Genomic DNA, 15,525 nt, shown 5'->3' with positions numbered 1-15,525 from the left:
GGGGAGAGAAGGGAGGGAGAGCGAGAGAGAGGGAGAGGGTAAGATAGGGAGAGAGATAGAGACGGAGAGAGAGGGAGAGGGAGATGAGACATTCATCACCTTGCCTTGTGCCCAGTCAAGTGTAAGCTCTCTTCCTGACTCAGACTCTGCATGCTAATTAACTCGACTGGCCCAACAGCTGGGCCAATAAAACGGCAGCCTCCTCTAGCTATGCAAATTCCCCATCATCATGATGAACTCGGTCCCTACCCACCAATCACAGATCCAATCCCATTTTGCCAATTCAGGAGTAAAGGAGGATCATCTTTGGTATTTAAAGCCAGAGCTAATTGTATAACATGACCTTGTATAACTATGTTGTACTGAGCAGAAACCTGTACTGTATATCAACTCACTTACTTATTAATCTATTCATTTTGTAATATGGTGTATTAACATTTTCCTGCCTCTGATTTTTCCTCTGCAATTTAGCTTATTTTGATCGTGCATGAATGTATAAGAAGAGTGTGTTTATAAATGTGGATTGTTCAGTGTATACATACAATGGTCCTCTTCCTCCCTGCTCTCTCCCCAGTCCCTGGCCCTACACTAACCTGGAGAAGGGTTATGACCTCGTCACAGGGGAGCAAGCTCCAGAAAAGATCTTCAGGTGAGGAGACATGTGAATCCAAGCACCCTCGCCTGCGTGCTTAGCTGGTGGTCTGCCAAAATAATGTCTTTCAGATCAACTACTCTGAAGTCTGGAGAAACTGGAACGCTGTGTACACTACCAGCCACTTCCACGCACTATAGGATCTGGGACTGTGTGATTGTCACCTCCATACATCCGCCTCAGCTTCTGCTCTGAACACAATAGTACACACACAATAGTGTATGACCGATAGTACACAATAACGCACGCACGCACGCACGCACGCACGCACACACGCACACACACACACACACACACACACACACACACACACACACACACACACACACACACACAGAGAATGCGGCCCTGTGAAGAAATAGCCAAAGGATATGTCATGGACAGCGCTTTTAAGTACTCTTAGTGCCAGTCTTTGTCACAGGGCCTTTCTTGACAGGGACATTCTCTGTGACATTTTTCTGAGGAGTGCTAGCACAAATGCTCTGTACAGTTGGATGTGGCTGTGCCAGTCAATAGAACCTTTCAAGGGCTTCTAACCCATGCCTTTGGCAAATTAGTGGTTTTCTTCAAAAGACCCCCTTTCTGGGGTGTGTTGTAATTGGGGAGGTCATGATGACTTCAAGGAAGGGGTGTCAGAGAATATAGTTTAACCTCCCAAAATAAGAATAGACTAGGTGATGTAAGACTGAAACAGTAAATAATATGAAATGGGGCTGTAGGTTTTTATGGCACAGCAGAATAATCTTAAATCCTATGATGAATTTGTCGCTCAGAGCCTCTACCTTGCAGTTGAGAGAGATAATTACATTTCAAATATTGCCTTTCTGTCGCTCTTGTCAGAATCACTACAGATCTTTTCTCAGCTTTTCATGAATAAGCTGTTTTCCCTGCCATAATCAAATGCCTGGTGTGGAAGTTTATAGGGAAAAAACCCTGAGAATATCTCATATTTATTTTTCTTAACCGAGCTGTCATCCCCCTCTGATTCTCTCCTGTATTCACGCACATGTACGTGCACACACACACACACACACACACTTGTACCCCCCACACACACACCTTTGATAAAGCCTCCAGGTGTGTGTGATGGATGGGGAGAGGAGCAGGGGCCGATCAATGGGCTCCATAGTGAGAGAACGGAGTGGCTGTCAGTGTCTTATTTATGAGTGGACGTGGCCATTGATCAGGCCTGATTCATTGTGTTCCTGTCTATATCCCAGGTCAGGGCCGGTCGCACCCTGCCCACTGCTCTGAGCACCTCTTTAAATGACTACTGACAAAGAGCTTATAAAATGAGATATTGGCTGAAGTCTCCATAACATAACGCAGCATTGGCAATGGCTTAACGTCAGTCACAAGGCCATGACAGCCAGCCTAAGCCACGTTGAGTAAACCATTAGCAGGAGATGTTATTATGATTCATAATAGTTCTCTCTCTCAGTCTTTGATAATGACACACACAATATACATTTGATTTTAATACAATATTGAGTAACAACTCAATATCTGAGAATTGTATTCAAATCAAATGTATATTTTGTGTATCGTTATTGAAGACTGAAAGAGAATCTACGCAGATTCTTTTTGCAAGGTAATAACTTATTAATATCTAAACTTCCGTTTATACCTTATTTATGCCTGTGTTTCTTATTCACTGATAATTCATGGAAATGCAGTTTTGATTGAGCCTACGAGAATAAATTTTCTCTTCATATTCCTACTCTATTAGTCGATAAAACATTTGCAGCTCAAGCTAATGACCCAACTCGTTTAGAGAACATTTGTTGCTTGATCAGCGATCACACTGCACACTCAATGCTGATTCTCAGTAAGAGATTATACACAGGGATTAACGGTCATAAACTGTATGTAAAATGTTTAAAATGTTTAATGATAATTGTGTAATATGACATAATGTTAATTGCCGTGGTAGAACTGCTAATATTAACACTACTGCTGTAGCGCTGTTGAATGACTGATAACACTGTTGAATGACTGATAACACTGTTGAATGACTGATAACACTGTTTAATGACTGATAACACTGTTGAATGACTGATAACAACTGATGAATGACTGATAACATGATGAATTACTGATAACACTGTTGAATGACTGATAACACTGATGAATGACTGATAACACTGTTGAATGACTGATAACACTGATGAATGACTGATAACACTGATGGAACTCACACAGCATCGGTCAGGTCATGTGGTCAGGATAAGCCCTCTGGCCCAAAGTCTAAACTTTATGCACAGTAGCATGGATCAATATTCTCTTATCTCAACTTTCCTCATATAAGCACTAACTTTTTAGTTTAATGCTAAACACAATTTAATTATATGCATTTTGGTGCCACCTCCACCCCATTGCTTTCGATACAGATGGCATTAATAACAAATATAAACAGACAAAAATGTCCGTGGCTCTATGTCAAAAGGACAGGCCCTTACCAGCTGTTGTAATGCTGACTGATTTATATTTAGCTGATGGTTTAATATGGAGGATGAGCACGTGCTTGTCGTTTTTGACACTTAAGTATCTCATTGTCTCTGTGCCAATGCAGGTCGTCCTACAGCCTAGGCCAGGGTCTGTGGCTGCCAGTCAGTAAGAGCTTTGTGGTGCCACCGGTGGAGCTGTCAATCAACCCCATCGCCAGTTGCAAGACTGATGTGCTGGTGACAGAGGACCCTGGGGATGTCAGGTCAGTTTACCTTTAAAAATACAATGTGTTGGCAGATATGTATTTTCTGAGACCTGTTCTAAGGTCAGTTTACCTATACAAGCTTCTCTGTATGTGAGGGTGAAGATCGCCTGCGAAAACCTGATCAGAGGTCAATTTTTCTTTCTTCTAATGGTTAAGGTTCTGTTTTATGATGGGTAGGTTTAATTTACATACTGAACAAAAATATAAATGCAACATGTGAACTGTTGGTTCCATGTTTCATGAGCTGAAATAAAAGATCCCAGAAATGTTCCATACTCACAAAAGCTTGTTTCTCTCAAAGTTTGTGCACAAATTTGTTAACATCCCTGTTAGTGAGCATTTCTCCATTGCCAAAATAATCTATTTACCTGACAAGTGTGGCATATCAAGAAGCTGATTAAACAGCATGATCATTACACAGGTGCACCTTGTGCTGTGGACAATAAAAGGCAACTCTAAAATGTGCAGTTTTGTCACACAGATGTCTCAAGTTTTGAGGGAGCGTGCAATGGCATTCTGACTACCGGAAAATTGGCATGCTGACTGCAGGAATGTCCACCAGAGCTGTTGTCAAAGCATTCAATGTTCATTTCTCTACCATAAGACACTTTCAACGTAGTTTTGGAGAATTTGGCAGTACGTACAACCGGACTCACAACCGCAGACCACGTGTAACCACGCCAGACAAGGACCTCCACATCTGGCTTCTTCCTACCTGCGGGATAGTCTTAGACCAGCCACCTGGACAGGTGATGAAACTGTGGATTTCCACAACCAAAGGATTTCTGCACAAACTGTCAGAAACTCATCTGCATGCTCGTCGTCTTCACCACGGTCTTGACTGGACTGTTGTAGTAATTCGTATTCTCCAAGCTCTGATGATGCTGATGGTCATTAGCTAACTGCCTGGTACTCAGCACTATTGTCGCTCTATTCACTCTGACATCAATGCAAATGCAATCGAAAATCTAATAAAACACTTCATGAGAGCACATGAGCTCATGTTGCGCAACATTTCTAAAGGCTGTGCAATTGCGCGAGAAAACGGCGTGATGGCCTCTACTAAAAATAGGATGATCCCATCAGCTTTCTATAGGCTAGGCCTATTATATGTATTTCTCAACTTTCCTAATATTAAGCACATTGCTTATCTTTACAACAGGAGTATAGCCTACCTGGCTGGCATGAAAGTTAACCACGGGAAAATAATCCTCTATTTGCTATTTAAGTGCATAGATGACATGCATTTTTTCCTGCTGCCCCTGTTTCGAGATAGGTGTATGATAATGGTCCATTCTAAATCAAAACTCATTTCACATATACAGTACCAGTCAAAAGTTTGGGCACACCTACTCATTCAACGGTTTTTCTTTATTTTTACTCTTTTCTACATTGTAGAATAATAGTGAAGACATCAAAACTATGAAATAACACATATGGAATCATGTAGTAACCAAAACAAGTGTGAAACAAATCTAAATATATTTTATATTTGACATTCTTCAAAGTAAAAGACAAGTCCATATTATGGCAATAACAGCTCAAAAAAGCAAAGAGAAACTACAGTCCATCATTACTTTAGGACATGATGGTCAGTCAATCTGTAAAATTTCAAGAACTTTTCAAGTTTCTTCAAGTGCAGTCGCAAAAACCATTAAGCACTATGATGAAACTGGCTCTCATGAAGACCGCCACAGGAAAGGAACACCCAGAGTTACCTTTGCTGTAGAGGATAAATTAGAGTTACAAGCCTCAGAAATTGCCGCCCAAATAAATGCTTAACAGAGTTCAAGTAACAGACACATCTCAACATCAACGGTTCAGAGGAGACTGCGTGAATCAGGCCTTCATGCTTGAATTGCTGCAAAGAAACCACTACTAAAGGACACCAATATAAAGAAGAGACTTGCTTGGGCCAAGGAACACAAACAAGGGACATTAGCCCGGTGGAAATATGTCCTTTGGTTTGATGAGTCCAGATTTGAGATTTTTGGTTTCAACCGTTGTGTCTTTGTGAGACACAGAGTAGGTGACCGGATGATCTCTGCATGTGTGGTTCCCAACGTGAAGCATGGAGGAGGAGATGGGATGATGTGGGGGTGCGTTACTGGTTACACTCTGTGATTTATTTAGAATTCAAGCCACACTTAACCAGCATGGCTACCACAGCATTCTGCAGCGATGCGCCATCCCATCTGGTTTGAGCTTAGTGGGATTATAATTTGTTTTACAACAGGACAATGGCCTGCATACTCACCAGACTTGTCACCCGTTGAGCATGCTCTGCATCAACGTGTACGACAGCATGTTCCAGTTCCCGCCAATGTGCAGAAATTCCGCACTCCAGGTGGGACAACATTCCAAAATCAACAGCCTGATCATATCTATGTGAAGGAGATGTGTTGCGCTGCCTGAGGCAACTGCGGTCGGAAACCTTCCGGGAAATTTCTAGAAATTTTCCATGGGAAGTTAAGTCTGGGAATTTGGGGAATTTTGCTTAAATTCATAAAAAAAGTTAGCTTATTTGTGGGATACACATAAGGCAATTCTAGGTCTTGTGGCATATTTTGGTTAAAATATCCCCAGTTCACTGGAATTGCAACCCTCTGCATGCACAGTGCATTCTTCCATCACATGTGCAGTGCACTCTTCCATCACATCTACAGCTGATCTTGCACACTAATGAGATGCTATTGAGCCCACACTACTACACTGTCTGAACCAAGGACTTCATGCTTTCTGGTAAGTTTTGATTATAATACTGGGTGGGGTGAATATATTTTGTATGACATAGATGATTTTTGTTAACTAGCAAATGGTAGCCTACAGCAAAGTGTGTTTAAATCATGTATAACAATTTCTGGTAGTTCGTTTTTGCTACCATGTGGGTTTTAGCTTGCTTGAGCCTGCTAACTGAGGAGTGTTAATTCACCTGTTTCCATTCATGTTTAATTTTAAATCTTACAAAGGAGTTGTTTAATCTAACTGTTTAACTATTTATCCGTACATGGAATTGTATTCATTTTTTTATTTTTTTAAATTCTCATCTTTACAGGAAAATGCCACGGGCACTATCTGATGTGTGGAGACATTTCACTGCAGCTAATGTAGAAGGAAAAGCTGTGTACAATAGCAAATACTGTGCCAAATCATATGTGAAGAATGCACCAAAGATGCAGAATCTTCTGTCCAAATGCATAAAGTTCCCTCAGCGCTCACAACAAGCAACCTCTGACAAACGTCCATCTACTTCTATTTGAGGTGAAAAGGATTAATCAGACACCTTATCGATAGCAACAGCTCATGGTCCTCCTGGAATCAGAAGCTGTTTTGACTCAATGGAGTAACGTAGTCAGACAAATGCTGGTGAATGTCGTGCTCGAGCTGTGTATGCAACTGGTTCACCTCTGATGCTCACAGGCAATGTGTATTGGAAGAGATTTCTGAATGTTCATCGCCCAGCATACACCCCTCCAACCAGACATGTTTTATCTACTCATTTACTGGATGCAGAGTTCAACTGAACGTCAAGCAAATCAGAGAAAGCAGACTGCATTGCAATCATCTCTGATGGGTGGTCAAATGTTCGTGGGCAAGGAATAATGAACTACATAATCTCCACCCCTCAACCAGTATTCTACAAGAGCACAGACACAAGGGACAACAGACACACCGGTCTCTACATTGCAAATGAGCTGAAGGCAGTCATCAATGACCTTGGACCACAGAAGGTATTTGCACTGGTGACAGACAATGCTGCGAACATGAAGGCTGCTTGGTCTAAAGTGGAGGATTCCTACCCTCACATCACACCCATTGGCTGTGCTGCTCATGCTTTGAATCTGCTCCTTCAAGGACATCATGGCACTGAAAACAATGGATACACTCTACAAGAGAGCCAATAAAATGTTTAGGTATGTGAAGGGTCAGTGAGTTATAGTAGCAATCTACAGTTGAAGTCAGAAGTTTACATACACTTAAGTTGGAGTCATTAAAAAACGACTTTTTCAACCACTCCACAAATTTCTTGTTAACAAACTATAGTTTTGGCAAGTCGGTTAGGTCAGCTACTGTGTGGATGACACAAGTAATTTTTCCAACAATTGTTTGCAGACAGATTATTTCATTTATAATTCACTGTATCACAATTCCAGTGGGTCAGAAGTTTACATACACTAAGTTGACTGTGCCTTTAAACAGCTTGGAAGATTCCAGAAAATGATTTCATGGCTTTAGAGGCTTCTGATAGGCTAAATTACATAATTTGAGTCAATTGTAGGTGTACCTGTGGATATATTTCAAGGCCTACCTTCAAACCCAGTGCCTCTTTGCTTGACATCATGGGGAAATCTAAAGAAGTCAGCCAAGACCTCAGAAAAAGAAGTGTAGACCTCCACAAGTCTGGTTCATCCTTGGGAGCAATTTCCAAACGCCTGAAGGTACCACGTTCATCTGTACAAACAATAGTACGCAAGTATAAACACCATGGGACCACGCAGCCGTCATACCGCTCAGGAAGGAGAGGCATTCCCTCTCCTAGAGATGAACGTACTTTGGTGCGAAAAGTGAAAATCAATCCCAGAACAACAGCAAAGGACCTTGTAAAGATGCTGGAGGAAACAGGTACAAAAGTATCTATATCCACAGTAAAACGAGTCCTATATCGACATAACTGAAAGGCCGCTCAGTAAGAAGCCACTGCTCCAAATCCGCCATAAAAAAGCTAGACTACGGTTTGCAAATGCACATGTGGACAAAGATTGGACTTTTTGGAGAAATGTCCTTTGGTCTGATGAAACAAAAATAGAACTGTTTCGTCATAATCACCATTGTTATGTTTGGAGGAAAAAGTGGGAGGCTTGCAAGCTGAAGAATACCAACCCAACCGTGAAGCTTTGGGGTGGCAGCATCATGTTGTGGGGGTGCTTTGCTGCAGAAGGGACTGGTGCACTTCACAACATAGATGGCATCATGAGGTAGGAAAATTATGTGGATATATGGAAGCAACATCTCAAGACATTAGTCAGGAAGTTAAAGCTTGGTCGCAAATGGGTCTTCCAAATGAACAATGACCCCAAGCATACTTCCAAAGTTGTGGCAAAATGGCTTAAGGATTGGAGTGGCCATCACAAAGCCCTGACCTCAATTCTATATAATATGTGTGGGCAGAACTGAAAAAGTGTGTGCGAGCAAGGAGGCCTACAACCCTGACTCGGTTACACCAGCTCTGTCAGGAGGAATGGGCCAAAATTCACCCAACTTATTATGGGAAGCTTGTGGAAGGCTACCCGAAACGTTTGACCCAAGATAAACAATTTAAAGGCAACACTACCAAATAGAGTCTCCAAGAAATGGCCATATCACAGTCTGCTGATATGGACAGCCCCATCAAGAGGATCCTCCTGGATGATGTATTTTGGGAGAGAGTGGTAAGCAGCCTGAAACTCCTGAAACCTTTAGCAATAGCCATTGCATGGATTGAGGGAGACAATGCCATCCTGTCTGATGTTCAGACTCTGCTTGTAAATGTAAGAGAAGAAATCCGTACTGCCCTGCCCACTTCACTGTTGCTCCAAGCAGAGGAAACTGCAGTTCTGAAATACATAAAAAAACATGAAGACTTCTGCCTTAAGCCCATACAAACCACAGCATACATGTTGGACCCCAAGTATGCTGGCAAGAGCATCCTGTCTGGTGCAGAGTTCAACAAGGCCTGTGGTGTCATCACTACCGTTTCTCGCCACCTTGGCCTGGATGAGAGCAAGGTTCTTGGCAGTCTGGCGAAGTACACTTCCATGCAAGGGCTTTGGGATGGAGATGCAATATGGCAGTCGTGCCAACATATCTCATCAGCCACCTGATGGAAGGGATTTTGTGGATCTGAGGCTCTTTCCCCTGTTGCCTCCATCATCCTCCAAATCCCACCAATATCAGCCACCTCAGAGCGCAACTGGTCCTTGTTTGGGAACACACACACTAAAGCACGCAACAGGCTGACCAATACAAGGGCTGATCAATACAAGGGATGGCTCGCCTGACACCGTTCCATCCTCAACAAGGTTGGAAAGTGACAGTGAAGATGAGGCCTCAGTCTGATGTTCAAGAGGTGGACATTGGGGAGGGCCAGGGAGAAGACATGGAAGCCTGAGAGGAAGACAACCAGAGCTTTAGTTTCTAGACTATCATTTTACAGATGTATGTTCAAAACGTTTTTGGGAGACGCGATGGATCGTTGGGGATCATTCAATATTCCCTTTCTTTTGTTTTTCAGTGAAATCATCCCATGTGAAGAGTCAAGTCATTTAATTAAAGTTCAATTTGTAACTAAATTGTTTTTTTTTCTAATGGAAGGATTTAATCATTTGCAATTATGTATCCTTATGATATGGTAAATATATCCAATGCAAAAAACATCAACATTTAAATGGTATTAATATGAATTTGCATATATTTCCGTTAATTCCCATATATTCCCGTTAATTCCCATATATTCCCATTAATTCCCACGGAAAGTTTCCACCTCTGAATATTCCCCAAAATGTGCAACCCCTAGTTACACCAGATACTGACTGGTTTTCAGATTTTTTAAAAGGTATTTGTGAACAGCAGATGCAAATCTTTATTCCCAATCATGTGAAAGATCAGGGCCTAATTCATTTATTTAAATTGACTGCTTTCCTTATATGAACTGTAAATCATAAAAATCTTCGAAGTTGTTGCATGTTGCGTTTATATTTTTGTTCAGTTTCGATCTGTGCTTAAAGGGCATGTTCTCTCGCACAGTTTCCACAATGATTCTGACCATTTACACTTCCGTCAACGTCAAACAATATGATTAATAAGACACACACAAGAGATTTCATATATTACAATGTTACTTGGGTCATGTTAGTGTGCATAAAATTGTAATGGTATCCTGTCATCCCACAACAGAGAACTTCTAGCCACAGCACAAACGCCTACAGTGACATCAGCAACTCATGTCAACAACTAAGTGGTGGTTGATGGATAGATATGGCTAAGCATTCGATCTAATACTGTCTGACTCACTGTATACACCATGCTAGTGCATAGGCAGGCAACGTTGATAAAACCACTTTTCAGCAATGTCTTGTTTTATAATGGTTTGAAAACTACTTTACAGTATGTGGTCTATAGGCGATACATGTACTAATTGCCACAACATTAACATATGGACGTAAAATGGCGACAGGCAGCATTTCATTAGTGATTCTGGAGGAGAGGCCTAATTGAGAGTGGAGCGCTCCCTTGGCAATAGTGTACATCTGTGCTTACTACTCCAACGTTCTGTTGTCCCAGAAAGAGGATTACTATCCCACTGCCAATTAATTAGGACGTGCATTTGAATAAGCTTGTGATGGGAGAAAACTGTGAAGAACAATGTTGAGATCAATAGCAGTGTTCAACAAACACTTGATCATACCTTATCAAACGTATGAACAGGTACATGCATGGTTGTATTGGTCGTTTTAGAAAGCTGGTGTTGCTAGGTGATCTTTTTTTCTCTATTTTTACCCGGAGAAAAAGGTAATTACTCCATTGTGCTTTTTCTATATCTTGACTATCACTCAGTAGTGTTCTGGTGATGAATAGATTTCATTACAAGTTCAATTCCGGTTCAGAAGTAGAACACCAAATTGACCAGCTAAAATGGAGTGGGGACTTGCTATTATGGCTGCACAGCAGAGAGCCCCATTTACGTTACAGCAATTTGGGTTACAGCAATTAATCTCGAAGCCGACATGTCTTTATGAAAGGACAGTGCATGTTCCCTGCTCTATTCCAGTGGCATAATTTCAGAGAACTGGGACTCTCAGAGGGGTGGTGGTTGTTGTGTGTTGTGTGGTGTGTGTGTTGTGTGTGTGTGTTGTGTGTGTGTGTGTGTGTGTGTGTGTGTGTGTGTGTGTGTGTGTGTGTGTGTGTGTGTGTGTGTGTGTGTGTGTGTGTGTGTGTGTGTGTGTGTTGTGTGTGTGTGTGTGGTGTGTGTGTGTGTGTGTGTGTGTGTGTGAAAGCAAACATGTCCAATCTCTCCTCACTAATACAGCTGTCAGCTGTGTGAGCGGACATCTGGACCCAGCAAATAAACTCCTTAATGCTCTACTTTTGTGCTTATAATTATGGTTATAATGCTGACTTTGAATAGTTGCCTAGTCTTGAAACCTTTGATTTAAGACCACAGTGTGTGCATAGTTGAACACTGTTTGGCTATAAAGGAATAATCCACTATAGATCTTTAACCGGATGCTTGTTATAGACATTGCTGCAGTACTGTATCTCCTTTGTATAGTATGATGAAAAGGCTCTGCTGTGGAAGTATGTTTGAAAACGTTATTCAGTGAAACACAGATAATTCCTATTTAAACAAACCCAACCAACTCCACTGTAGCAGCGAGTGTTCTCGTCCGCTGGGAGTGCTAGCCTACTGAATGATTCATCAGCCTTAATTACTATTTAACATCACACCAGGAACTAAATAATAACTTTGAAAACATTAACGAAGGGAACATAACATTTTATGAGTGATTAGACTGGGTTTCTGTAGAAAATATATAATTAGGCGAAGCGTTTTGGTTGGGGGGTGGGGAATCCTGTGGGGCAGCTCACCCATCTGATGCTCTCCAAGAAAAAATGTATTCAGTCAGAGACTGCGTCAGTCAGCCATAATAGTCATGATAGATGTATTGATGCTGAGCGTTGATGAGTTGCTCCAAGAATCCAAGGCTGGATGGAATGCAGTCAATGTTGACATGTCTACGCGGTGTCTTTGTTTCGAACAACCGCCCACACACTCACAGTTTTTACAGTTCTGATTATTTATAATTATTATTTTGTTGTATTTGTCCATGGGAAAAATAAATACTGTCTAAATATTACATTGCCTAAGTACTAAATGACTATGAATTGAGACCTAAGTACCAAATGACTATTGATTGAGGCCTACAGTGGTTCGTCCTTTTAAAGTTACAGCGTAATGCGGCGCAGAATGCGGAGCATGGTGCCGCAGAATTCTATGACACGTTATTTAAGTGTGAACCACTGGTACCATTAATGCTAGTTAGTGCTAGTTTGACCATCAGAGGGAATCTTTGAGAAGCATTTGATAGCCTTCAATAGTGGCTGTACTAGAGAATTTAAAACTTTTTTTGTAAGAACACAGTATATGGGACTGATTTTAAGAAGTTTTGCTTAATTAATTTGATTAATATTATGGTGTTTCTATTCCAAGATAAATGAAAAAAAACCTGGGTTTCCTCTAGGATGGAAAGGAAAATATGGCGCTGTACAACGTGACAGTCGTTGGCTACAATACTGGGCTATTTAGTTTTAGAATCCCCGTGTCGTGTGGGCATGCGGGAGACCCCGGTTCAATTCCCCGACGAGTAGGAAGGAGTAGGCTGTCCTTGTAAATAATAATTTGTTCTTAACTGACTTGCCTAGTTAAATAAAGGTTACAGTAAGAGCATAAGATTTCTTCCTTCTAATTTTCTAATTCTAGTCTAACCAAACCCAAAAGGAGATTCAGGGAAAATAAAAATCGATTTGATTTATCAAGACCAGTCCCCATGCTTGTCTCAGAGCAGCGTGAAACGGTGCTAAAATAGTTGTAGGCTATTGCTTCAGATCCTATTGCTTCTCATTTCAATATGCTCTTTAAATAAATAACACCTACACCACTTTTAACAGCACATTACTCAACACTAGTGAGACTCAAGTCGCCTATGGTAGGCCACAGTATATCGAAAAATATGATGTAAATCTCCATCAATAATTACATATAGAGGATTGGAGGATATTTCTGTAATTCAGTGATATTTATTCCCATAATAATTCGTAATGGATCCATAACTAAATAAACATTGGCATTTTGAAAGAGTATTTTTATCGTTATTTTATTAACGAAAGCATAAAGATGCCATTATTAGTTACATTTATTTAGTTTGAACGTGCAGACTGGCACTAAGAACAGAACAGCGGGAACGTTTCCCTAGTCAGCGCCATTATTAGTGCAATGCCCCTTAAAGTGTTGCCAGTGTGGCGGGGTAGAGGTCCACCCCCCCCCCCCCTCGTCCTCCCCCCTCGTCCTCCTCCCTTCCCCATGGGCTAGGTCGGTCTTCTGTGCGTGGCTCTGCGGCCCATCCCGTGCCCCCTGAACCTTGCGCGCTTTCAGTGGATACAGCTGGAGAACTGCAAGGCAATCCCATTGTGCGCCACTCAGGAGCCATGACCAATATGACCAATATATATTGTCCTGCTAATAACAGGGTTAATAATATACCTGTGAGAATATCGAACAGGCTTTTATATAATTCTAAATTAATAATAATAATTGCATTGATAAAAAATAAGATGATTTTGGAGATGATTTTGTTTTCAAATAACGTAAAATGAGCAAAAAAAGGCCATTCTTGAACATGGGGTGAGACATTGTTACTAATTTGTAAATAAAACCAGTCTGTTATTTAGAATTATTTATTTCTGTTTTTAGAGGGAGAGAAACCAGAAACCTACAGTCATGTCATGGGTCTCCCAGTAGAGGCCAGCACGGGTATTGAACCAGCATCTGTAGCAACACAGCTTGCTCTCAGCCACTGTACAACATGACTGGTCTGGAGTGGCCTACAGTACTACAGTAATAACAAAATAATCTTAACAAAATAAATAATAAAAACCTTAGTGTAACAACAGTTTTAGTAAGTAATACTGAAGTCGTGCACAATTATCAGTTTCTATTTAGGTGTATTCATTGTCAGTTAGAGACACAGTAGGGCCCAAAAGCATAATCATTGCTCTAACTCCCTCTTGTGCTGGTCTGGAGCAATGAAGTGGTGACGCAGGGTACTGTACTAAACCACACATTACCTCTAAGTCCCGCAGCATAATCGCAAAACGTTTAGTGGAGCAGCCACTGTAAGTACCAAAAACGATGAATTGAGGCCTAAGTACCGAACGACTGTGAATTGAGGCCTAAGTACCAAACGACTATGAACTGTGGTGTAAGTACCAAACAACTACAATGTCCATATGACTACCATGCAAACAATGCAGACATATGACTAGTCATAACGGCAAGTCTTTTCAAAGAAAACCTCTGTTCTTTAAGAGAGTACACCCAGCAATTGTTCATTCATCCTGTTCTCTCATACTGATTTTAAAGAATAGAGTAGGCTTGCTGGAATGAATGATTAGCCAATTTGCTAATTCAATTTCTTCCCAACTACATTTTGAAGCGGCTATGTGAACTTTTCTGAGTTAAAATGCTGAGAGATATTAATTTGTCTGGCTGTCTCTGAAACTTTGTTAATTTCTGGTCTGTTTTAATTAAGTTCCAGAAGCCAATTATATCCCTGGAGAAGGCCCTGGCATTTAAAGCCAGATGGTAATCAATTGTGGGGAAGAATCATTCTCTGAATTAAATACACTAGTCACATTAAAACATGGGTATGGTAGTGCAGGGGGCGATGTTGGCAGAGCTTACTGCTGAACATTGATTTATGATGATCTGAATAAAAAGGATTACTGGATTTGATGATAAGAGTGTGTTCCCCGTTTGCTGATAATGTAGCTAATGTTGGATTGTCTGATAAATGCGTTATGCATACACATGATACAGGATATTCTGCACCCCCCAAAAATATATACTAAACACAGAACATGTCAAATATCTTATAGATTCAGTTCTAGCTCTTTGGTAATGTGTTGATTATATGACTGTAAAGAAAATCGTATGATGTGACTAGAACATATGATTTGACTTCCCAGTGTCATCATCTCTACATCTCCACAGCACACTGCTACAATACCGTTTTCACCCACTCTCCATTGAGGTTATTCGCCAATTACAGTATATGACCACTACACCATGTCACGCTTTCTCTGGCAATCTCCTTTTATGAACCATCTCCATCCACTGTGGTATGCTGCGATGTACGGCCAGATTAGCAGACTGATATCCTCATAACGCTAGGCTATTAATGCTTTGGAAGATCAATATCAGAGGTACTAATTGTACTGTATTCAATGACTTATTGTTGGTTTTGAAATTGAAGCATATTGCAGCTGTAGTAGTGGTGAACATACTGTGTTAAACATGCTGTTTAATGTTACCTTAATCAAACATGGGAAAACTCCTTGACCTTTT

General features: G+C 41.0%; 1 protein-coding gene across 1 annotated transcript in view; it reads left to right on the top strand.

The window, feature by feature from the left end:
• The window catches only part of LOC111960926 (astrotactin-2-like), a 361,731-nt gene that overhangs the window by 105,835 nt on the left and 240,371 nt on the right, over positions 1 to 15,525 (top strand). Inside the window, exons 7-8 of the mRNA XM_070442905.1 lie at positions 575 to 649; positions 3,225 to 3,362. Of these exons, the coding sequence (XP_070299006.1) occupies positions 575 to 649; positions 3,225 to 3,362 (213 nt within the window). The remainder of the gene's footprint in view (positions 1 to 574; positions 650 to 3,224; positions 3,363 to 15,525) is intronic.

The sequence above is a fragment of the Salvelinus sp. IW2-2015 genome, linkage group LG4q.1:29 (genome assembly GCF_002910315.2).
Source record: "Salvelinus sp. IW2-2015 linkage group LG4q.1:29, ASM291031v2, whole genome shotgun sequence".
NCBI lineage: Eukaryota > Metazoa > Chordata > Actinopteri > Salmoniformes > Salmonidae > Salvelinus > Salvelinus sp. IW2-2015.
The sequence above is the reverse complement of the archived record's forward strand: the minus strand, read 5'-3'. Positions and strand labels throughout refer to the sequence as shown.